At 34.9% G+C, this 21,573-nt stretch overlaps 3 protein-coding genes across 3 annotated transcripts; 1 reads left to right on the forward strand and 2 right to left on the reverse strand.

Moving 5' to 3' along the window:
- Window positions 1-2,482: 2,482 nt before the first annotated feature.
- Window positions 2,483-3,919, reverse strand: LOC111387037. The gene is made up of 4 exons (XM_023011556.1): window positions 3,461-3,919; window positions 3,075-3,245; window positions 2,703-2,852; window positions 2,483-2,536 (listed from the first exon to the last, which is right to left on the reverse strand). The coding sequence occupies exons 1-4, from the start codon at window positions 3,917-3,919 to the stop codon at window positions 2,483-2,485; spliced, it is 834 nt and encodes a 277-aa protein (XP_022867324.1).
- Window positions 3,920-6,549: 2,630 nt separating this feature from the next.
- On the reverse strand, window positions 6,550-7,965 carry LOC111387038. The gene is made up of 2 exons (XM_023011557.1): window positions 7,118-7,965; window positions 6,550-7,018 (listed from the first exon to the last, which is right to left on the reverse strand). Exons 1-2 carry the CDS (start codon window positions 7,963-7,965, stop codon window positions 6,550-6,552), a joined length of 1,317 nt encoding a protein of 438 aa, XP_022867325.1.
- An 8,422-nt stretch (window positions 7,966-16,387) lies between these two features.
- On the forward strand, window positions 16,388-21,141 carry LOC111387042 (transcription factor bHLH143-like). Its single transcript, XM_023011561.1, has 4 exons — window positions 16,388-16,727; window positions 18,021-18,606; window positions 18,737-18,894; window positions 18,988-21,141. The coding sequence occupies exon 4, from the start codon at window positions 19,005-19,007 to the stop codon at window positions 20,067-20,069; it is 1,065 nt and encodes a 354-aa protein (XP_022867329.1). The 5' UTR covers window positions 16,388-16,727; window positions 18,021-18,606; window positions 18,737-18,894; window positions 18,988-19,004; the 3' UTR covers window positions 20,070-21,141.
- The last annotated feature ends 432 nt before the right edge of the window (window positions 21,142-21,573 follow it).

Consider the following 21,573-nt stretch of genomic DNA (forward strand, 5'->3'; position numbering starts at 1 on the left):
CAAATTGCACTAAATGAAAGTTGAAGGACCTGATATACAATTTCGAGATTTTTTGGTCAACCTTTTTTTTATTTTATTCTTATTTTATGATAGATATGTTTATGAGAATCTCTTTGTTATTTTGTTAGAATGATGAACTAAACAAGTTTATGTTGGAATTTATGTATTAGCTTAACCTATTTTAATGAAGAACTAAATAAAAAAGAGATTCTCATAAACATATCATTACAAACATGAAGAACTAAATGAAAGGAATACAAAAGTTGAGATAAAATCCTTTTAAATACGAATTGTAATTCCTTCAATGTATTCTTCAAGCTTTCCTTAATGATCTCCTTGCTATATCCACTTGATTCCCAAAATAAAACTAAAATTAACAAAAGAAAATAAAACTAAAATAAAAAAATCAAGAAAAAGAGAGAGAGAGACCGAGAGAAAAGTAAGAGTTGGGAAATTTTTTTTACCTACCAAGTTATATTAGTGTATATATGGAATATGTATAAAATATAATATAAAAAAAAAAGATATTATTAGACACAACATAAATATCCTAAAAATATCTAGCATAAAATAAGGATAAAATAAAAAAAAGGTTGACCAAAAAATCTCGAAATTACAGATCAGGTCCTTCAACTTTCATTTAGTGCAATTTGGTCCTCGAAATTTGACTTTTATTACATTTAGGCCCTTCCATAATTGCACTTCAAGTCCTCAGCTTCACAATTTTGTTCAATTTAAGTCCTTTTCCTTCTCTTTTCGCTCGTTATACTTCTTTCCGGGGTTTTAGCCTACAAAAGTAACAATTACACAATTATAAATAGAAATCTACTCAATTTTATCAATAATAAAGTTCCAAAAAGTGCTAAATAAGTGTGTAAAAACACACTTATCACACCCCCAAACTTGAGCTTTTGCTCGTCTCGAGCAAGATTGACTTCTAACATAATCATGCAAATGCAATAATGATCAACATATTAGATACATTGCCATAAATATCATAGAGTTCAAAATTGTATATCAATTCACAGCCATACTTCCAAATAATGCTATAAAAATTAGTTACAACTTATCCCATGTTCAATCAGTGTATGTGTGCATAGCCATTTTCAATCATCATCTAAACTAAGAAAAGACTGTCAAGACAGTAAAATTTCTAAATTAGCACCAACTCGACCCTCAGTGGTCAAATATATTCTTTCCCGCTCATAAGATTCACACTCAAATACAGATATTCCACTTCATTTCCCAAGTGTAAATCTAAAGGTTGCTCTCAAACACTCTTTTCTTTATTGATCAAAAATACTCAACTAGCATGCATTCTTAGATAAAGATAAAGTAACTGAACATGTAGAACCTCGCAAGATAGTATGATCACTCACTCTCAAGTGTATAAGATTGGGTACTGTTTCGCTCAGATCATTCCAATGAAAATGTTCTACCATAAGCTTGCATATTTTCTCAATCGTCACCACTTAGATCACATGCATTACATAAATCTTAAGGTCTTTTCAGGGTTGAAATGTGGCTTAAGGTTAAGGTGTTGAAACATTTGGATAAGTGACTACGAAGCCTCAAATAAATCAGTGGAGTAAAAGATAGTCAACTCAGCTCAACATATACAGGATCTGTACACAACCCTATCTCTCCAATCAATAACTTCTTACTTATCATCAATTCAGCACAATCACCCTTTTTCTTCTTTTAACTCTCAGGAGAACTTATAAATTTAGTCATTCAAAATCAGTCTCCTCCACATATTTTCCCCTGTCAAACAATTTTTTTTTTAAATACACCAACATAGCACCTCAAATGATATTGATACCCCCAAACTTCTTTTCTTTCACACCCAACATTCAATAAAACCAACAACACTCCACTAGCTTTGAGGGCTGGATAAAGATATTGTTTTCTGGAAATGAAAGCTTGTAATATGGGTAAACCAAAGAAAAGGCAAATAGGCTCAAAGGGGTTATCAAAGGAAAGAGTAATTTCATGGTAAGCTATTTGGCTAAAGTGGTAACAAAAATTTCCTTAATCATATTCATGTATACATGTATCAATGTGATCTTGAAAAGAAGCAACGCAAGTTCTAGAGAATCATAATCATGGAATAATGTCACACCAGAAAGAAATGATGAGACTGTAATAAATGTCATTCTATCGGCTCAAAATCTCACTTACTTTTGTGTTCACCCTATTCAGTTACTACATCTTTAATGAAAATAACAAACTAGTTGATTCAACATTTCTCACAGTACAAGGTAAAGTGAAAGAGAATAAGACATAAGTTGATATACTGTTTCAAGTAACTCACAACCTAAGTTCTTACCAATTCAAAATTTTCCAACAAACAGCTATTTCCACATCTAAATGATAATTAATCATGACTATATTCAATGTAACTCAAGATCTCACATAGAATAAGCAATTTTCGAATCGAAATTTTTTACACATAATAGCATATTTGGCACGGACGCATAGCTTATGAATCAATAACAATTTCAATGTCACGCATTTCAAAGTCAGCAAGGCTCACCTAACATGTCGATATAACACACAAAAAAATGTACAAACACAAAAAAAAAAGCCGGCAAGGCTCTAACATCTAGCAAAGCAATAGCCGGCAAGGCTCATCACCCCCAAACTTAATTCACACATTGTCCTCAATGTGTAAATAACAAGCTAAAGTAAAGTGGAATAACGAAACTTCCCTGAATAGCCATTCGTAAAGTGGAACCAATGCATTTGCTGGACTTATGATGAACGTGAGTCACTTGGATCAAAGACTTCTTTGCACATGAATTGGTCCAGAACCTGGGAGATCCAGAAATGGCTGGGATATCAAAAATTTCCTACAAAATAAATATATTAGTTCAACAATATAATAACCAAAAGCATTAAAAGTAAATAAATAAAACAAGAGTTAAAACAGTTGGGCTGCTTCCCAACAAGTGCTTGGTTATAGTCCTTAGCTCGACTATAGGGCATCTTTATTCCGGATCTTTGAAAGGAATGGAGGATTTTTCATTAGCAAAATCACCTCCCAAATATGGTTTCAATCTGTGACCATTTACTTTGAAATTCGCCTTTCCTTCATCAAGAAGGTCAACCGCTCCATGTGGAAATTTTTTTACGATGGTGAAAGGACCCGACCATCTGGAGCGGAGTTTTCCAGGGAATAACTGGAGTCGAGAATTGTACAGAAGAACTTGTTGCCCGACAAAAAACTCCCGCCTCACAATGTGCTGATCATGCTATCTCTTTGTCTTTTCTTTATAGAGACGTGCACTCTCATATGCATCAAGGCGAATTTCGTCAAGTTCATTCAGTTGGAGCAATCTTTTCTCACCGGCCAATTTTTCATCAAAATTCAAGGCTTTGATAGCCCGATAGGCCCGATGTTCGAGTTCGACCGGTAAATGACATGCTTTTCCAAATAGAAGCCGATATAGAGACATACCAATCGCGTTTTAAAAGCAGTCCGATATGCCCACAATGCATCGTCCAACTTCTTGGACCAATCTTTTCTTAATGCATTGACCGTCAACTCGAGAATTCTCTTTAACTCTCGATTAGATATTTCAACTTGGCCACTTGTTTGGGGATGATAGGGAATGGCCACTCGATGATTCACTCCATATTTGGTCAAAAGTGAGTCGAAGAGGCGATTACAGAAATGTTTACCATCATCACTAATGATGGCTCGGGGAGTGCCATAGCGTGAGAAAATATTTTTCTTCAGAAAATATACTACCACCGGAGCATCTTTAGTAGGTAAAGCTACCGCTTCTACCCACTTTGACACGTAGTCTACAACCACCAATATGTATTGATTTGAAAATGAAGACGGAAATGGCCCCATAAAATCAATACCCCAATCATCAAATATCTCCACCTCCAATAAGGAATTCAACGGCATTTCATTACGTTTGGAAATTTTACTAGTCCATTGGCATCGATCACACTTAGAGACAAGTCTATGAGCATCCTTAAATAAGGTGGGCCAATAAAAATCAGATTGAAGGACCTTTGATGCAGTTTTTACAGCACACCATATTGAGAAGAATGACATCGTTCAAGTATTTTCTCCATTTCTTCCTCCGGCACACATCTCCGGATAATTTGATCAGGACCCCGTTTGAATAACAAAGGATCTTCCCAGAAGTAATGCTTCACATTAGCGAAGAACCTCTTCCTTTATTGATAAGAAAGATCTAAGGCTATGATGCCACTAACAAGATAGTTCACATGGTCTGCATACCATGGTGTATGATTGGCTTGTAAAATCTGGATGATTTGCAACAGCTGTTCATCAGGGAACACCTCATTGATTTCACCTTCCAAAACGTCTTCGGGTTGCTCGAGACGAGATAAATGATCAGCAATGACATTTTCAGTTCTCTTTTTATCTCAAATCTCGAGGTCGAACTCCTGCAAGAGGAGTACCCATCCGATCAACCTCGGCTTGGCATCTTTCTTTGCCAACAAATATTTGATGGCCGAGTGGTCAGTGTAGACAATTACTTTGGAACCAATGAGGTATGACCGAAATTTATCAAATGCAAATACTACTGCTAGCATCTCCTTTTCAGTAGTAGGTCAACGTTCGACTGGCGTAATAGATAACATGCAGGACTTTATCTCTCCTCCGCCCCAGAACTGCTCCAACAGCATAATCACTAGCATCGTACATCAGCTCGAATGGAAGATTCCAATTTGGAGCCGCGATGATAGAAGCCGTGATAAGCTTTTCCTTCAGAGCATTGAAAGCATTAAGGCATTCTTGAGAGAAATTAAAGGTTGTGTTCTTTTCAAGCAAGGAACAAAGATGTTTTGTGATTTTTGAAAAGTCTTTAATAAACCTCCTGTAAAAGCCAGCATGTCCGAGAAAACTTCGAATTCCCTTTACTGTAGTTGGTGGAGGAAATTTTTCAATTACTTGAATTTTTGCCTTATCAACCTCTATGCCTTTCAGAGAAATTCGATGGCCAAGAACTATGCCTTCTTTGACCATGAAATGGCACTTTTCCCAATTGAGAACCAAATTGGTCTCTTTACATCGTCTAAGTACCATATCTAAATTGTTAAGGCATCTATTAAATGAGGCACCGAAAACTGAAAAATCATCCATAAAAATCTCAATACTTTTCTCCATCATGTCGGAGAAAATCGCCATCATACACCTTTGGAATGTAGCATGTGCATTGCACAGGCCAAAGGGCATTCTCCTGTACGCAAAAGTACTGTACGGGCATGTAAATGTTGTTTTCTCTTGATCTTCCGAAGCTATTGGAATTTGATTATGGCCCGAATACCCATCAAGAAAACAATAATGTGAATACCCTGCCAACCGCTCTAGCATTTGATCTATGAAAGGAAGAGGGAAGTGATCCTTTCTAGTTGCAGTATTTAGCTTGCGGTAGTCAATACACACTCGCCAACTAGTCACCGGTCTAGTGGGTATGAGTTCGTTGTCCTCATTTTCCACTACTGTTATGCCTCCTTTCTTAGGTACAACTTGACAGGACTTACCCATGGACTATCAGAAATGGGATAGATAATGCCTGCATCAAGTAATTTAACAACTTCCGCTCTCACCACTTTCTTCATATTCGGATTTAACCGCCTTTGATGCTCGACTGATGGCTTAAAGTCATTCTCCATCAGTATTTTGTGCATACAAAATGACGGACTGATTTCCCGAATATCATCTATCGTCTATCCAATTACTTCCTTATGTTCTCGCAAGACTCGAAGTAGCTTCTCTACTTCTAGATCGGTTAAGGAATTGGAGATGATCACAGGAAGTGTGGATGATTCTCCTAAATAGGCGTACCTCAAATGAGGTGAAAGTGTTTTCAAATAAAGCGTATGGGCTTTTTGATGAGATGAAAGAGGTATTGAAGATGTCTTTTCCAACTCCTCATAATATGGTACCCTCTTGAAGGTGCGGAAAGGTGTAGCTTCCAAGTACTTTGTCATACCTTCAACATCGGGGTCACCATCACTTATATCAGAAGAACTTACTAGGCATCTGTCAAGAGTGTCGTCAGAACGCCCATAAAGAGAGTCAGCAACCAAATGATCAATCATATCCACCCGAAAACGGTCATCTGGTTTCGACGGGTACTTTATGGATTTCAAGATGTTAAAAGTGACTTGCTCATCTTGTACCCTTAAAATGAGTTTACCCTCATGTACGTCAATCAAAGCTCGATCGGTAGCAATAAATGGTCGTCCCAGAATGATAGGGATATCATTATCTTCTTCCATGTCAAGTATAATGAAATCAACAGGGAAGATGAACTTATCCACTCTTACCAAGACATCCTCAACCACACCTCGAGGATATTTAATTAACCGATCGGCCAATTGCAATGATACTGTAGTAGTCTTTGCTTCTCCCATTCCCAACTTTTCAAAAATAGACAAGGGCATTAAGTTAATGCTCGCTCCGAGATCACACAAAGTTTTAGTAAAATTAAGATCCCCAATAGCACATGGAATAGTAAAGCTCCCTGGATCTTTGATTTTAGAAGGCAATTTGTTCTAGAGAATGGCGCTACACTCTTCCGTCAACATCGCCGTTTCATGCTCTTTAAGTTTCCTTTTGTTAGAAAGGATATCTTTCATGAACTTCGCATAACTCGGCATTTGAGCCAGAGCATCTGCAAACGGAATGTTAATGTGTAGCTTTTTAAACGCCTCCAAAAACTTACCAAATTGAATATCTAGTTTATGCTTCTGGAGCCTTTGAGGGAAAGGAATAGGAGGTACATAGGCTTTGACTGGAATTGGAGTCTTTGATGTTAATGGCTCCTGTTCATCAGTCTTACCTTCTTCAACAACCTCTTTAGGTGCTTGCACCACCTCATTTTCAACGATTGGTTCTTTGTCAGCTCGAGCCTTTCGCTGTACTACCGTAGGTTCAGGCAATTGAATCCCACTCCTAGTAATAATGGCCTTTGCATTCTCTCTGGGATTTGTTTCAGTGTCATTGGGTAAAGCCCCTGGAGGCCTTTCAGAGAGAAGTTTTGCAATTTAGCCCACCTGCCTTTCCAAAATTTTCAACGAGGCATCATTGCGTTCTTGGTATTGCAATTGATGATTTGCTTACTTAGCAATGGCCTCTTCCCAACCTTCTTTCTTCTCTTGTGGTTTAGGATTTAACACATTCTGGTTATTCCCAAAAGAGAAGTTAGGGTGATTATGCCATCCAGGGTTATAAGTTTGAGCGTAAGGATTGTACCCAGGGCATTGAAAATTTTGTGTATATGCCAATTGCTCGGTGGATCCCGAACTACTGGCAATCAACGGACATCTTGAACTCAAATGATTAGCTCCGCACATTTCACAGACTGATGGGGATTGGACCATATGAGCTGAATGAGAGCCAGATGACGAAGTAGAAAGTCCTTTTACTTTTCGTGCTAGAAAGTCAATCTTTGATAACATAAGAGAGTATGCTTCACTCTCTCGAGCTCCACTAACTCCCACTTTAGCACGTCTATCTGGCCACATGGCACTCTGTTCACTCATCACCTCAAATAGCTCATACGCCTCTCGGATACTTTTGTTTTGGATTGATCCGTTTGACGATGAGTCAACATTTGAGCGGTGAGAAGGAGTTAACCCGGCGTAGAAGTACTGGACTTGTTGTGCTAAAGTAATCCCATTGTTTGGGCACTTTCTTAGCATGTCCTTGAACCTCTCCCAAGCCTCGTGAAAGGTTTCAGAGTCAAGTTGTTGGAAAGTGGTTATATCGTGCTTTAACTTGGCCACACGAGCAGGTGGGAAAAATTTAGTAGTGAATTTTTGTACCAGCTCCACCCTACTCGTGATACTCCTCGAAGGTAGAGTGTCAATCCACTCTCTTGCCTTATCTTTCAGAGTCTGCACGAATAACCTCATTCTTATAACCTCATCATTCGCACCTTCATATGTGAAATTGCTAACAATTTCCATGAATCTCACGATGTGAGCGTGTGGGTTTTCATCTATTCTACCATAGAATGATAAAGAATTGGAGAATAGATTAATGACATCCTATCGCAGTTGAAAGTTAGGATGTCCATATGACGGGTAAATGATACCCGCTTGGTTCTCAACGACAGGATGGTTCAGAAAATCCCTAAACAACATATCTTCCTCATTGACTACAGGATTTTGAACCCTGCCCGCTTGATTATCAAAATCAGGCGGCACACCATCCCGAGGAGCTTGTTCATGTCGAATAAGAGGGTCCAGATGACCTTCTTGACGCTCCATGTCTCGTTGTTGTCTTTTCAACTCGTTTTGTTCTCTAAGCCTCTTTCAGAAAGTCCCTTCGATTTTAGGATCAAATTCTAGAAGATTGAGATTTCGCGAACGATGCATAAACAATGAACGAGTTAGGAATTTGACAAAAACGAAGACAAAGTAACTTTTGGATTTAAAAGGGGGAATTTAAAACAAAAAGTAAAGTTCGTTAAAGTGATTGACAAATTAACTGGTAATTTAATAAAAACACTCATCGACAACGGCGCCAAAAACTTGATCGGTATTAAATGGCATGTCGCAAGTGCACGGGTGGCGATCAAGTAGTATAATGGACCTTTTAAGTCCCAGTCGATCCCTCAGAGAGTGTTGTTTTCAATTACGAGTGTATTTGTTTCAAATTAACGAAAAAGATACACACATTTAAAAGTTCGATTTTAAAAACTATAAAAAGGCGAAAACTCGATTTTGATTTAAAATACTTAAAAAGTGGAAAAGTTTGATTTTAAAAGATGTTGGGATTTATGATTTCGCTTAACCCTTTTCAAGCCAATTATGTGTCAATGCAAATTACCAAAATATGTGGTTAGACCCGATTTTCCAAAATTAGTTAATAACCTTTGTCGAGCGATATCAACCCTAATTGCTTGGCATTACCATATTTCTATATTGTTCTAAACCAAACAACTGCATTCAATTTTTGTGAAAATAACTCAACGGGTCACATAGGGTAGGTATACATGTCTGGATACCTAAACGCGTATAGTCGAAACCATACAAACCTATGGTATTAATTATTTCGGTCTATTATGTGCAACTATTTTTCAATAATTACACAACTACCTAACCACAACATCTATTGACGTCAAATAAACGTAGTAATCTTAAACATGATAATTAATACACCAATATTTTGATAACAAATGCATATCTAACAACATATAACACGAATTTTTTTTAATGAAAATAGGTTAAGCAAATACATAAATTCCAACATAAACTTGTTTAGTTCATCATTCTAACAAAATAACAAAGAGATTCTCATAAACATATCATTACAAACATGAAGAACTAAATGAAAGGAATACAAAAGTTGAGATAAAACCCTTTTAAATACGAATTGTAATTCTTTCAATGTATTCTTCAAGTTTTCCTTAATGATCTCCTTGCTATATCCACTTGATTCCCAAAATAAAACTAAAATTAACAAAAGAAAATAAAACTAAAAGAAAAAAATCAAGAAAAAGAGAGAGAGAGAGAGACCAAGAGAGAAAGAGAGAAAAGTGAAAGAGTTGGGAAATTTTTTTTACCTACCAAGTTATATTAATATATATATGGAATATGTATAAAATATAATATAAGAAAAAGATATTATTAGACACAACATAAATATCCTACAAATATCTAGCATAAAATAAGGATAAAATAAAAAAAGGTTGACCAAAAAATCTCGAAATTGCAGATCAGGTCCTTCAACTTTCATTTAGTGCAATTTGGTCATCGAAATTTGACTTTTATTACATTTAGGCCCTTCCATAATTGCACTTCAAGTCCTCAGCTTCACAATTTTGTTCAATTTAAGTCATTTTCCTTCTCTTTTCGCTCGTTATACTTCTTTCCGGGGTTTTAGCCTACAAAAGTAACAATTACACAATTATAAATAGAAATCTACTCAATTTTATCAATAATAAAGTCCCAAAAAGTGCTAAATAAGTGCGTAAAAACACACTTATCAATTCCATGAAGCACTAAGGAAAATAGTTTCCTAACTCATTCCTATGATATTAAAGTGCTTTCTGCAGAGTTGTAAGAGGTTAAGATAATCTTTTAATGATTCATATATCTTTATTAAGTCAAGTGGAGTAGGGTAGAATGCTCTTAATAGGAGGTCACCTATGTAAGTGTGAAGTGGGGCCGCTTCAATGAGAATTATTCAAGGCTTGAATTCTCTTAACACTTGCAGAACTAAGAAGGATTCAGGGCCAAAATGAACCAAGTCATGAGAACCATGAACGGTTTAGGGAAGACATTGTGTGAGTATCGTTGTCTTGGCTTACACTAAAGGCTGAATGGTTCAAGACATCACGTTCACCAATTAGCCGAGTAAGTCCGATGATATTTCACTACGAGAGGTTCAAGGGCAGAAGCTACTATCCCCGATGCAATGGCTCTCCGCTCTCTCTCTCTACTTGCATCACATCATAGCATTATATTTGCATACTCGAATTTTCATTTATGTGGAGGATTGTTGGAATTGGTTAAAAATTAACTGAAATTGATTAAGTTTAAAACTGGGAAAATAAAAAGGTGTGACTTCGTGTCAACTTCGATCGAATGTTTGGACTTGATCCGATGGTCAAATTACAAAAGTAAATAGACCAACTTGGATGTGTATTTGTCATTCCAATTCATTCCATATTATTCATTTCATGTTAAGTTACATAAAACACTTCGTAAAAGTGATTATCTTTTACATCAAAATCATTGTTATGGTAGAGAGGGAATTCCATTCGAGTTCGTTGGTCGAAGCCATTTTGAGTATTCCTATGGCTTAACGTGGTCGTTGTATCTTGGGAGATGATTGTCGGAAAATCGTTAGCACCGATGCTGGGCAAATTCATCTTAAAGACCAAGTGTCAAACACTTGGCTCGACCAAAAATTCATCACTTGCATCTTTCTTCCTTCATTTTCTAATTTCTCTTAATTATGGTTTGATTTCAGAAACTAATTATCATTATTTACATGTTTATTCTGCGATGTTTGATTCAAAGAATAACTTGCTTTCGTTCAAGAATCGAAAGAGATGAATCCATATTCATGCATTCAGATTCAGTAACTATTATTGTTTTGCTTCTGAAATTCTATTTCGGTAAGTCGAAATTACATTTTGATTTCACGCAAATAAACGGTATGCTTTTGTGAATATAATATGCACATAATCGTTGAATTTCCCCAACACTAATAATAACGTGAAATGAAAAAAGAAAGCAAGAAAAACACATATTTTAAGTGGTTCGCTATCAATGTAAGAGATTTATCCGCTCAATGTTGATGTAGAATTGTATTATATCGAAAAAGCTATTGTACACTCTCTCTTTTTTGGATATGTACCTTGCTTTATTTTGTAGCTCCTACCAAAAAGGAAAAATCTCATCTAATACCTTTCATTTTGGGAAAAATATTGAGGAGATCTAGTACGTGTAAATTGTATTCCCACACAAAGTGTAACATTCACAGTGGAGATTAGAGATTATAGGGAAACACAAAAGTTCAGCCATCGCCAACTCACTCAATCCTCTTCCCTTCCATCTCCCCTCCACTACATAATAAGCCTTAATTTATAAGAAAAATGAATGGCACCACTAACTTTCCTTTTCCAACACTCAAGTTACGCAAACAAATTTTAATCTTAGTCTCTATTTGGTTTAGATAAAATTGATGGAACGTACCGTTAAAAAAACTGTGGATTCTATGAAAATGTGTGGTTAAAATTTAATTGTTGATTTTCATTTATATTTTAATAAACTTTTTAGGTGAATCAAACATAAACATAATCTTGATAACAATGTACAAGTCCAAACACAAATTGTCTCTCTCCCTCTCTCCATGTGTATGAGTGAGTGAGAGAGAGGAAAAAGTCAAGAAAGTGGGTGGTAGGAGAATATAGAATTGGTTTTGTTTAGAGTGAGAGATGCTTTGAATGGGCATATTTTCAAAAAGCATCTAAGATGTAATCTACCTTTTAATGCGGTGTGCTATGCTTTCCAAGCGTGGTTGTCTTTGTTGGACAATCCACAACCAAATGGCTCCATGCTTTCCTCTCCTCTCCTGTCCCACCATACTTCATGTCCACACTTATTATATTCGCACCCTTCCACACATGTATATTGTATAAGTCTCACATCGGAAAAATAAATAAATATTAACCAAACATGCAAGGCTCTGAATTATTCTTTTTTGAATAAGATCGACCTTTTATAAATAAACATCAATGTCTTAAACCAACAATTTGATTTGACTAAGATTGAAACTAACACACACGAATTTGAGGATTAACGTTCTCAAACTTGCTAATCTTGTGGGGGGTTTGTTAAGGATAAATCCTATATTCATTTGCGATAAATGAGTAAACTGATCCATCTGAGAGTCAAGACTTCGGCTATGACCTTTGAAAATGGAACCTCGGATATTAATAATATTTAAGTGTATTTTGAGAAAAGATTTTAAAGATAATTAAATAATAAATAATTCTTTTTTTTAAAAACACCTAAGAAGTGCGTAGAGGAATGAATCCTTTGCTTTACATCTCATCTAATCTGTCAAGGTTTAAACTTGATTAGGAGTCTTTAATGTTCCCTCCACTCCAAACAATTGGGCATGAAAATAGGCATATTATTTGTATAAAAATCCATAATCAGGGTAGATTTCTTAAATAATTAATTATAATCATCTTACTCTGTCTCTCTGTGCACAAGAAGATCTTTTCAGGTGATAAAAATCATGTCCACTTTTAATTATTTAATTACTAAAACACTAGTGGCCTTATTTTTCTCAATTCATTTATCTAATTACCCTTTTTTTCAATTAATTATTAAGTAGGAAGTATTTAAATATTTATTTTCTTAATTCATAACTACTCAAGTCCAAATGGTGGAAGAATAATTAAATATGTATAGGAATTTTTTATGAATAAAAAGGGATAGTCAAAGTTCGATAGCCGTAGAAGATTTGACTATCGTGATCGAATAAATACCTGTTAAATTATGATAATTTGAAATTTAAAAAAAAATAATTATAATATTTTCTAAAACTATTTATAAAATTATCTTCATATCTTTGAAATTTAGACTGACGTTGATGCATTGAGATTAAATAATTAGCGATTCTTAAGTTCGATATATTTGCATGGTAAAAAAAAAATTTAACGTATTTTTAACAAAACAATTATAATTTAATTACATTAATCTATTTCTCAATTTTCTCAAAATTATTTCAATTAACAAAAATAAATTAAATTACGTTTACAATATATTTGAGATTAATTTTACTAAATTTATTTGTATCATTTCAACTGACTCATTACTTAGATTTGATGACTCTTACTTTTTTGAAAGATTACCTTGAAGTAAAAAATGATTTTATTTTTTTTAAATGTATATTTAAAAATGAATTTGAAAAAGAAAAATGATTTGAAACAAAAGAGAGTAAGGTGATAAAAGAGTAAAAGTGATCAAATGGAAGTGGGAGTGTGCGTGTGATGTGGGGTAGCATCAAGTTTGTAAAGATGGTCTCTGTCCCTTGTATAGGAATAGCTCTCTTTATGGTTCAAACATAGTCATAAATCACGTCAATGAAAAGTATTATTATGGCTTTTTAGTAGGCCCTTTCAAAAATTATAATCTCTTCCCGTGTTTTTTCTATAGGACTTTTCAATGCACTTTAATATGAATGTTCGGCGAAATACGGCCAAACTTATGTATCACGTTTGGCCAAACATGATTTAACATTCGATCATCGTATGTCTGGACGTCTACTTGTAACCTATCTTTGATTTTCGAGTTGTGCAAGAAAAATTTGACAATGTTAGTACATTTCAAAAAATTACCAAAAAAAAAAAAAAAAAAAAAAAAAAAAAAAGGGAAAAAAAAACTACGTATGTGATTTCAAATTAAAAATCATAAAAACATGGGAAAATTGAACTACGTATGTTGAACACAATTACTTTTGGAGATAGAAATTTGTATTAGAAAACCAAAGTTTGCCTTGAGGTTAAGGAGTTAATGTTGAGAGGCTGACAAATATGAGTATTTTATTTATTTAGATAAAAATACTAAGCACCTATTTGGGAGCCATTTTTTAGGAAATTAGTAGAAAAATTCTAATCGTTGAGATGCCAGGCGAGACTCACGATAGAGAGAAACAGTCAAAAAGTGCAGTTGGAATTTGGAATCAACCGTCAAAATTCTCATTTTTTTCCCTTGAAAATGGCTCCCAAACAGGGGCTAAAACTTATTCTCATGTTTGTCACATTTTAAAACATAACTATTTCATTTTCATACTCATTTTTCAATTACATTCACGTAATAAAATATTTTGAATGTAAATTCAAAACTTTTTTCCACTTTTAACCATATAATATTTAAAAAATCAATATTCATATATTCATTTTTTTTTTCAAAATAGTGACTATCAAACAATGTTAATTTGAGAGATTTATAGAGAAAAAAATGAGTTTTGCATCTACAAATTCAGTCATGCTTGGCTGTCAGAATTTTTGGACATCTTGAATGATAGAATGTAACGTTAGACTGTTTAAAAAATAGTCAACATAGTCATTTAATCACTCTTTGTCACAACTTAATCTATCATGCAAGCTGTTAAAAAGAGACCATGCTAGATGTACCTAATTTTTTTTTTTTTTTACTTAATGTTTTACATACACTCACAATAGAAGTGTGGGGACGACATGTTGGAATTATTTTATTCATGCGAAATCTACGTACTTGTGAGAGTAGATAAAACATTTGATAAATCAAATTATATACACTTAGAAGTATCCATCAAAAAAATTCCCACAAAACAGCATTATTCTTAGAAATTGCGTATTATGCACATGAATATACGGCTGGAAACCGACCCCACAAATTCGGTTGTTATCATTATTAGTTTGAATGGTCAAGTTTAGGATCATAGGTTAAACTTCGGATACCCTTTTATTTTTCTCTATTCTGTTAAATAATTGAGTTGATTTTTTATTTTAAAATATAGAAATATTTTAGTATTTTGGGTAAAGTTTTTTTTCGCTAAAAATTTTGTCAAATCTCATTTTTAACTACACATTTAATTGATTTCACAACTTTTTATCCAATTTTCATGCCACATTTCATCATATCCATGATATTTTATCGACTTTCAACAATAGGATTTCATGATACATCAATCAATCGTGACTATAAGGAAAGAGTTTGGTTCAAGCCAGATCACAAGAAAACTTATATGCTACATTGAACGTGATTAATGAAGAAAGAGATGTCATAATTGATCCTTTCTGTTGATCCATTTTTAGAGTTCTTGTACTACCACATTGAAAGTGATCTCGAGTCTCTGACATGAAAACTCTTTGAAGGTTGCCTTCACAAGGTTGTTCATGTTTTATTCTTCATTGCCTTGCGACTTGCGTCTTCTTTAACTAAATATCTATTCATTTATTAATGTTACTTCACTAAGTTTTGAAGCACCAATAAAAGATTTGTTAGACAATACACATTACCTCATTGCTTGTTTGGTAGGAATTTTGTTAATTGATTTTTTGATCGTTAGAAATAAAATAAGTCCTACTTATGATAGAATAATTCAAAAATGATGGCTGAAATAGTAAAATAACAATAAAAAAATTGATGTTAATTGGATTAAAATCTCCACCAAACATGCTTTCAATCTTTGCTTTGATAGTAAAGTTTATCATATATTCATATTCCTTTATGTTAAGGGCATAGGTGTATAATTCGACTGGGATCGTTAGGTTCAAACCGAAAGGTGATGGTTTGACCTTGTTGGTTAGACATACTATCCATTGATGCCGGGTTCAATATGATACAAGAACAAGTATATACTCAATTGAGTATATAGATGGTAATGGAGAAAATACTTAAATGAGAATGTCTTACATTCACATGTGATAATATTGTTCAATCAAATCACAATACATCGAATTTTCACATATACAAAATAAAACACCTCGATGTTCTAGGTAGTAGGACAGAAATAAAGTGGGCGTATGATGCTAAGGTATCATGTTTTGAATGGCTTGAGATTCAACGTTCGTGATTTGTACACATGGTCTTATCGTGTGTGCATATAAGATCATCTTACCAAAGTTTTTATTTATTGTAATAATGACATACACCAATCAACGTTAGAAGAGAGTAATAACACATTTTTTGTTTTGGTTTAACAAACCGTAAAGAACAAATTTGGTTTTTATTTTGAAGTAAGTTTTGAAAGTACTTTTTTTCATTTTCTCTTACAATAGTGGTGAATTTAGATAATTGTTTGAAAAAAAAAAAAAAAAAAAAAAAAAAAAAAAAAGGGGGGGGGGGGGGGGAAAATTTATTATTTACCCGGAGGGAGCGAGGGAAAAGTTCATGATTAGCCATTACTCCTCCACGCGGATACTCGCACGCACAAACTGTAGTAGTGCATGATTAATTGTAAAATGATGCTCAACACTCCCAAGCGTGCAATTCACACGTGTGCAATAATAAACACGAACCAACGGGGACATTCCCGTCATTCTATTCTCTATATAGCTTCTCATCGACTCATACACTTTGCACTCCTCTCCAACTTTCTCTCTCTAAATTTGCTCTGTTGCGCCTTTTTGGTTTCTTATCTGCGGTAAAATCTGAGCCTCTGATCTTTGTTTATTGAGGACAAGCTGTTAAGATCTTGGCTTTTCCTTTTGTTTACTGTAAGTTCTTTCCCTTTTGATCGCTTCAATTTGGTGTGAGCTGCAGTTTTTCTTGGATGATTATTTTTAACTGTTTCTGGGTTTATATTTTATTAGTTACCCGTATATCTGTAATTTTTTGAACCGGAATAATGTATTTATATCTAATTTGTTGAATATGAATTATTTGGTTAATGTTAAAATTGTATTTAGAGAGCGATATATTTAGATGATAGATTAACAAGATGCTAAGCTCTTGCGAGTTTTGCGGTATACAGAACTGGATTGGACTAGACATAACATTATTTTAACTCGTTGTTTTCCTTAGTAATATTTAGTAATGTATAATTCAACTAAATACAAAATTTACTAGATTTGTTTCCTGGAAAAAAAAAATGATATTTTTTGACCTAGTTGAAGTATCCACAATTTGCCGCTAACATTGAAAAGTAAGGATCACATTCGATCATCTTGAGAATAACAAAATAGATTTTATTTGTTGAAAAGTGTAAGACTTATTTAACACTCGGAAAAAATTAGAATGAAATAAAACAAGACTTCCCTTGTTTCAATGATTCACATGTCCTATTGTTCTTTTGATTGAAAGTACATATATTGTATCATTTTCTTTAACTCCTCCATCTGCATTTGAAAAAGTTATCTGAATACTTTGTTAGAAGTTCTAGCAGCCCTTACCTATCAAAAAAGGAAGTTCTAGCAGCCCTTCTCACATTCTTAAATCTTAATTATTTGAGACCATAAGTTGGGTTTGCTTTAATGATCGTGAGTCTGCTTAGTTGTTTGAGTATTCTTTACAAACTACGCTTTTATCTGTTTTGTGGTTTCTGAGGAATTATAGAAGAAAAAGAGGTAAAGGTTTGATGCTTTAGACATATTAGTGTTTATTCGGTTACATTAGACAAATTACTAATGAGCTCTTATATTATTATCTTTTTGCTAAATTAAGAAATCTTACCAATTTGATTTGAAATTAGAGATTGAAATCACGGCATTTGAATAAAGTCCATCTTATTTTCATTCAAAACTGCTACAAGATCGACAATTACATAACTTGGGCTTCTGTTGCTGACCTAAAAACATCTCTTTCCATGTCTTACGAGTAAACTAAAGAAAAGATTGTTTTCATTTTATCCTATAGTCAATGTTAAGAAACTCATGAATGCTGTTTCTTTGAATGGAATCCAAGAGATTTGGTAAGGATTATTGAAATAGTCCTTCATCTCATCATGTTATGAAGTTTCTTTTAGTTTCTCATCATGGTTCTAGATCTAATATACTTCAAAACTTAAACAGGAAAATCAAAGTCATTAGTTGTGGCAAATTGAAGAACAGCATGCGGTGGTATAGTCTCTCCATTGACGTGTTCCAGAAAGTTATCTCTTTGAACTTGTACTGCCATGTGATTCTGTAAAATCTTCTCAATTCAGAAAACTACACCGCTTAGCCACTTACTTTCACATACGCCTAGAATACTCAATTTTATTTCCATATGGGATCTACTCGCTTTGTGGTCATTCCTTGCTACGTACGCTTGATCAGCTGAGCTTTTCTTCTCCTCTGGAATTTCTTGGCATATTCTCCAGTCTTCAGACCTAGACAATTGTGTTATTTGGTCCTCAATTGTGCTTTGTTATAATTTCCTGTTGGGGTTTTGCGGGTTACCTTTGAGCCAAGAGTTTGCCTATAGTTCGGTTTTTTATTACTTTGTTCAGAACGGTGTGGTGTTATTTAATTGAACTGGTTAGGACAAGAAGTTATGGTGTGCCAAGCTGCTAGTCAGACAAGATTTCGGGCATTGAAACATGAGAATGGAATTGCTGGGCGTGCCACCATAATAGTTAGAGTCATAGCATGCTTTCAACCTCTCCAGGATTGCCAGGTTTGTCTAGATGTAAACCCCGTGATTACTGACATTTGATCTTTATGTCATTTATCTTCAAATTCTATATGACGTGCCTGATTTTAAGTATATGGTTGTAGAATTCTAATCTTTTTATTGTTTATTTCAGGCTGAGTATTTCCGTCATTTGCTTAAACCTGTTACGTAGATTGGATTCTTTTCTGGTGTTTTCAAGTTATAAGCTGGATTTTTTTAGTTTTTGTTTGCCTTCAAATATAAAAGTACAACAAACAATCAGCGATTTTGAATACAAGTATTGGTTATCTGGTAAGTCTACAATGTCCTAGTGTTTTTAACTTTTGTACATAGGGTAGCTTATGTATTGGATGCATCTGATTAGTTCATTTTGCCCATCAATAGGTGATTGTTTTGCCTAAATGGAAAAGAACTCTGGAACATGGTTCTATTATGATCAGCAATCACGCAATCAAAATTCCTTGGGCTCCCCAATCCACACGGGGCTGCTGAGTTCTGTGCCCACTTACTTGAATCAGTACCCTGAATATTCTACATTTGAAACTTCTCCACTCTTTCCGGATTCTGGGATGCAACAGTTTAAGGCAAGTGAACCGAATGTCTCTCACAATTGGTTACACTTTCTGCCTTTCAATCAGACCTTTGCTCCCGTATCGAATCCTGTTTTTACAGAGAGATTTCCTACTGCCCCTCTTGAAAATTTCGGGATGAAAGGAAGTCCTGACACAGCCACTAGAACCGCTCAGAAGAAATTTCTAGTTTTTGATCAATCTGGTGGCAGAACAACCTTGATTTACAGTTCTGGGGTTGAAACTCCTGTTCAGTGTATGACTCTTTCAAAGCCAAAGCCTCCTGCCCCGTATGTTTTGAATAAAGAAGAGGCGCGAAATACCAGAGCTCCTTTGGGGCCACTTATGAATGACGTGTACAATGAAAATAACTATAAACATGACAAGAAAAGTGAGATGCATGAAGACACTGAAGAACTGAATGCTTTGCTCTTCTCTGAGGGTGACAGTGAGAGTTCTGATGATGATGAAGAAACGAGCACAGGTCGTTCACCTCCTAGTACGATGACCCATTGTCGTCTACCTGTTTTGGCCGAAGACAGGGATGTGCTTCGTTCTGCTGAGCCAAACAAGAGGCAGAAACTCTTACACGGAGGTTATGATGTGCCACCATATGTGCACACTGCACGCTCTTTGAAAACCTATACAAGCTCTGAATTGGAGGATGATGCAGATTCCAGTTGGGGAAATGCTAATAGTCAAGATTCTAAAGAGTTGGGTACCATATCCGGTAAAAAAAGGTCTAGGAAAGATGAAGTACTCGAAACTGTTAACATTCTGCAGAGGATAGTTCCTGGTGGGAAGGGGAAGGATGCAATTGTCATTATTGATGAAGCAATTCACTACTTGAGGTCCTTGAAGGCAAAAGCTAAGGTTTTAGGGCTAGATACGCTCTGAATATCCACTTTCCTTGCCTCACCAATCAGTGCATGCTTGTTATCTACTATTAGACCATACTAGATGGTACATGAAATAAGATTTCCATTTTGTCCTTAATGTGGTCCACTGTTATTTAATCCTCCCAACCAGACAATACATTGTTGAAGAGTTATGACAGTCAGGATTGTTCATAAAACAGCCAGTAGCAGTACAGTACCTTTGAAACAGCTAGGGCAAAGTGAATTCGGGCCAGATGACACGTGTTTTTATCTTATCATAAGTGGAAATTGGGAAATGGTGTAGAGAAGTAGCTTGAAGAATCTTTGTAGTCTCTCTGTAATGATTTGTGTTGAAATTAAAACCTTTGATTTTGAATTTGATGGTGCGTCTATCCTATCTACAGGGACAAGAAAGATGCTGAACAGAATATGCCTCTTGGAATTAATTAGATACGAGCCGTGTGAATGAGAAGGATTTTATTTTTAGCTTTGTCAGGATCCAGAAAATGGACAAGCTTTTGTTAATGAAAAGAGAACTTAGCTAGGTAGGACCCTGATAATGGTGGGTGCACTAATTTGGCAAGATGGGTCTTCATCCTCCCTCGCTCTTTTCTGTGGACATAGATGGAACCACTATGAGACATGAGATACTGTTCTTGTCTTGTCCCTATTTTTTTAGTATTTTCCTTGTGTCCAGGGGCTCGCGAAGAGAGTAGGATTACGAAGAGCAAAAATGAGGCCTGCAATGATGAAATAATGTGGTGATAGTGATGCCCAATTAAGAAGCTATTATACCCACAATATTCCAGCTACTCCATCGTATTGACGACGTGTAGAAGCTTCGTTGTGTTGCTGTGCCTTTTGCTTTTTCGTCAAATATTGGTTGCAAATTCTCTTCTGAGTTTCAAGATGGTGGGGTAGCTGGAAAATGGACTTTGCAGCCAATATCGACGAATGAGCAAGAAGCGCTGCAACATAGCCGAGTTTCGTGTCAAGAATATGCTTTTGCTGCTATATGACATCCGATTCCAAGTTCTACTTTATTATTAAAACAATACCTTTCAGGTTTAAGGTTTTTTCCTTTTTCTTTTTCCCCATTAATTGGTGTACAATTAAATAAACCGACGTACTTACCACGTTACTACGAGTCGTGTCGCAAAAGTTTTTAAATTTGAAAGTACATAGTCCATGTAATGAAAAGATTTTAGAAATAGGTTATTAATCGGTTTAAAATTTTAATCTCGTTACTGGCACTACGGTGACAATTTCTTCCTTATATTGTCCTGTTTATCTTTGTACACAAGGGTCCTTACCTATCGACTGCCTCTAGCTTTGAACGACTACAAATAAAATTCTGCTGACAAATTTATAACAAATTTGTGATGCATAGCACACTAGCCTTTGGTGCAAAATGTATTCACTTTCCATGTTCTAATCCCGGAAATTGTAGCTATAGAAAGAGAATAAATAATTGCCAAATTCCCCCCTTTTCAAGTATGTAACCTTTGCAGTTCACTTATTAC

The sequence above is a fragment of the Olea europaea genome, unplaced genomic scaffold (genome assembly GCF_002742605.1).
Source record: "Olea europaea var. sylvestris unplaced genomic scaffold, O_europaea_v1 scaffold3853, whole genome shotgun sequence".
NCBI lineage: Eukaryota > Viridiplantae > Streptophyta > Magnoliopsida > Lamiales > Oleaceae > Olea > Olea europaea.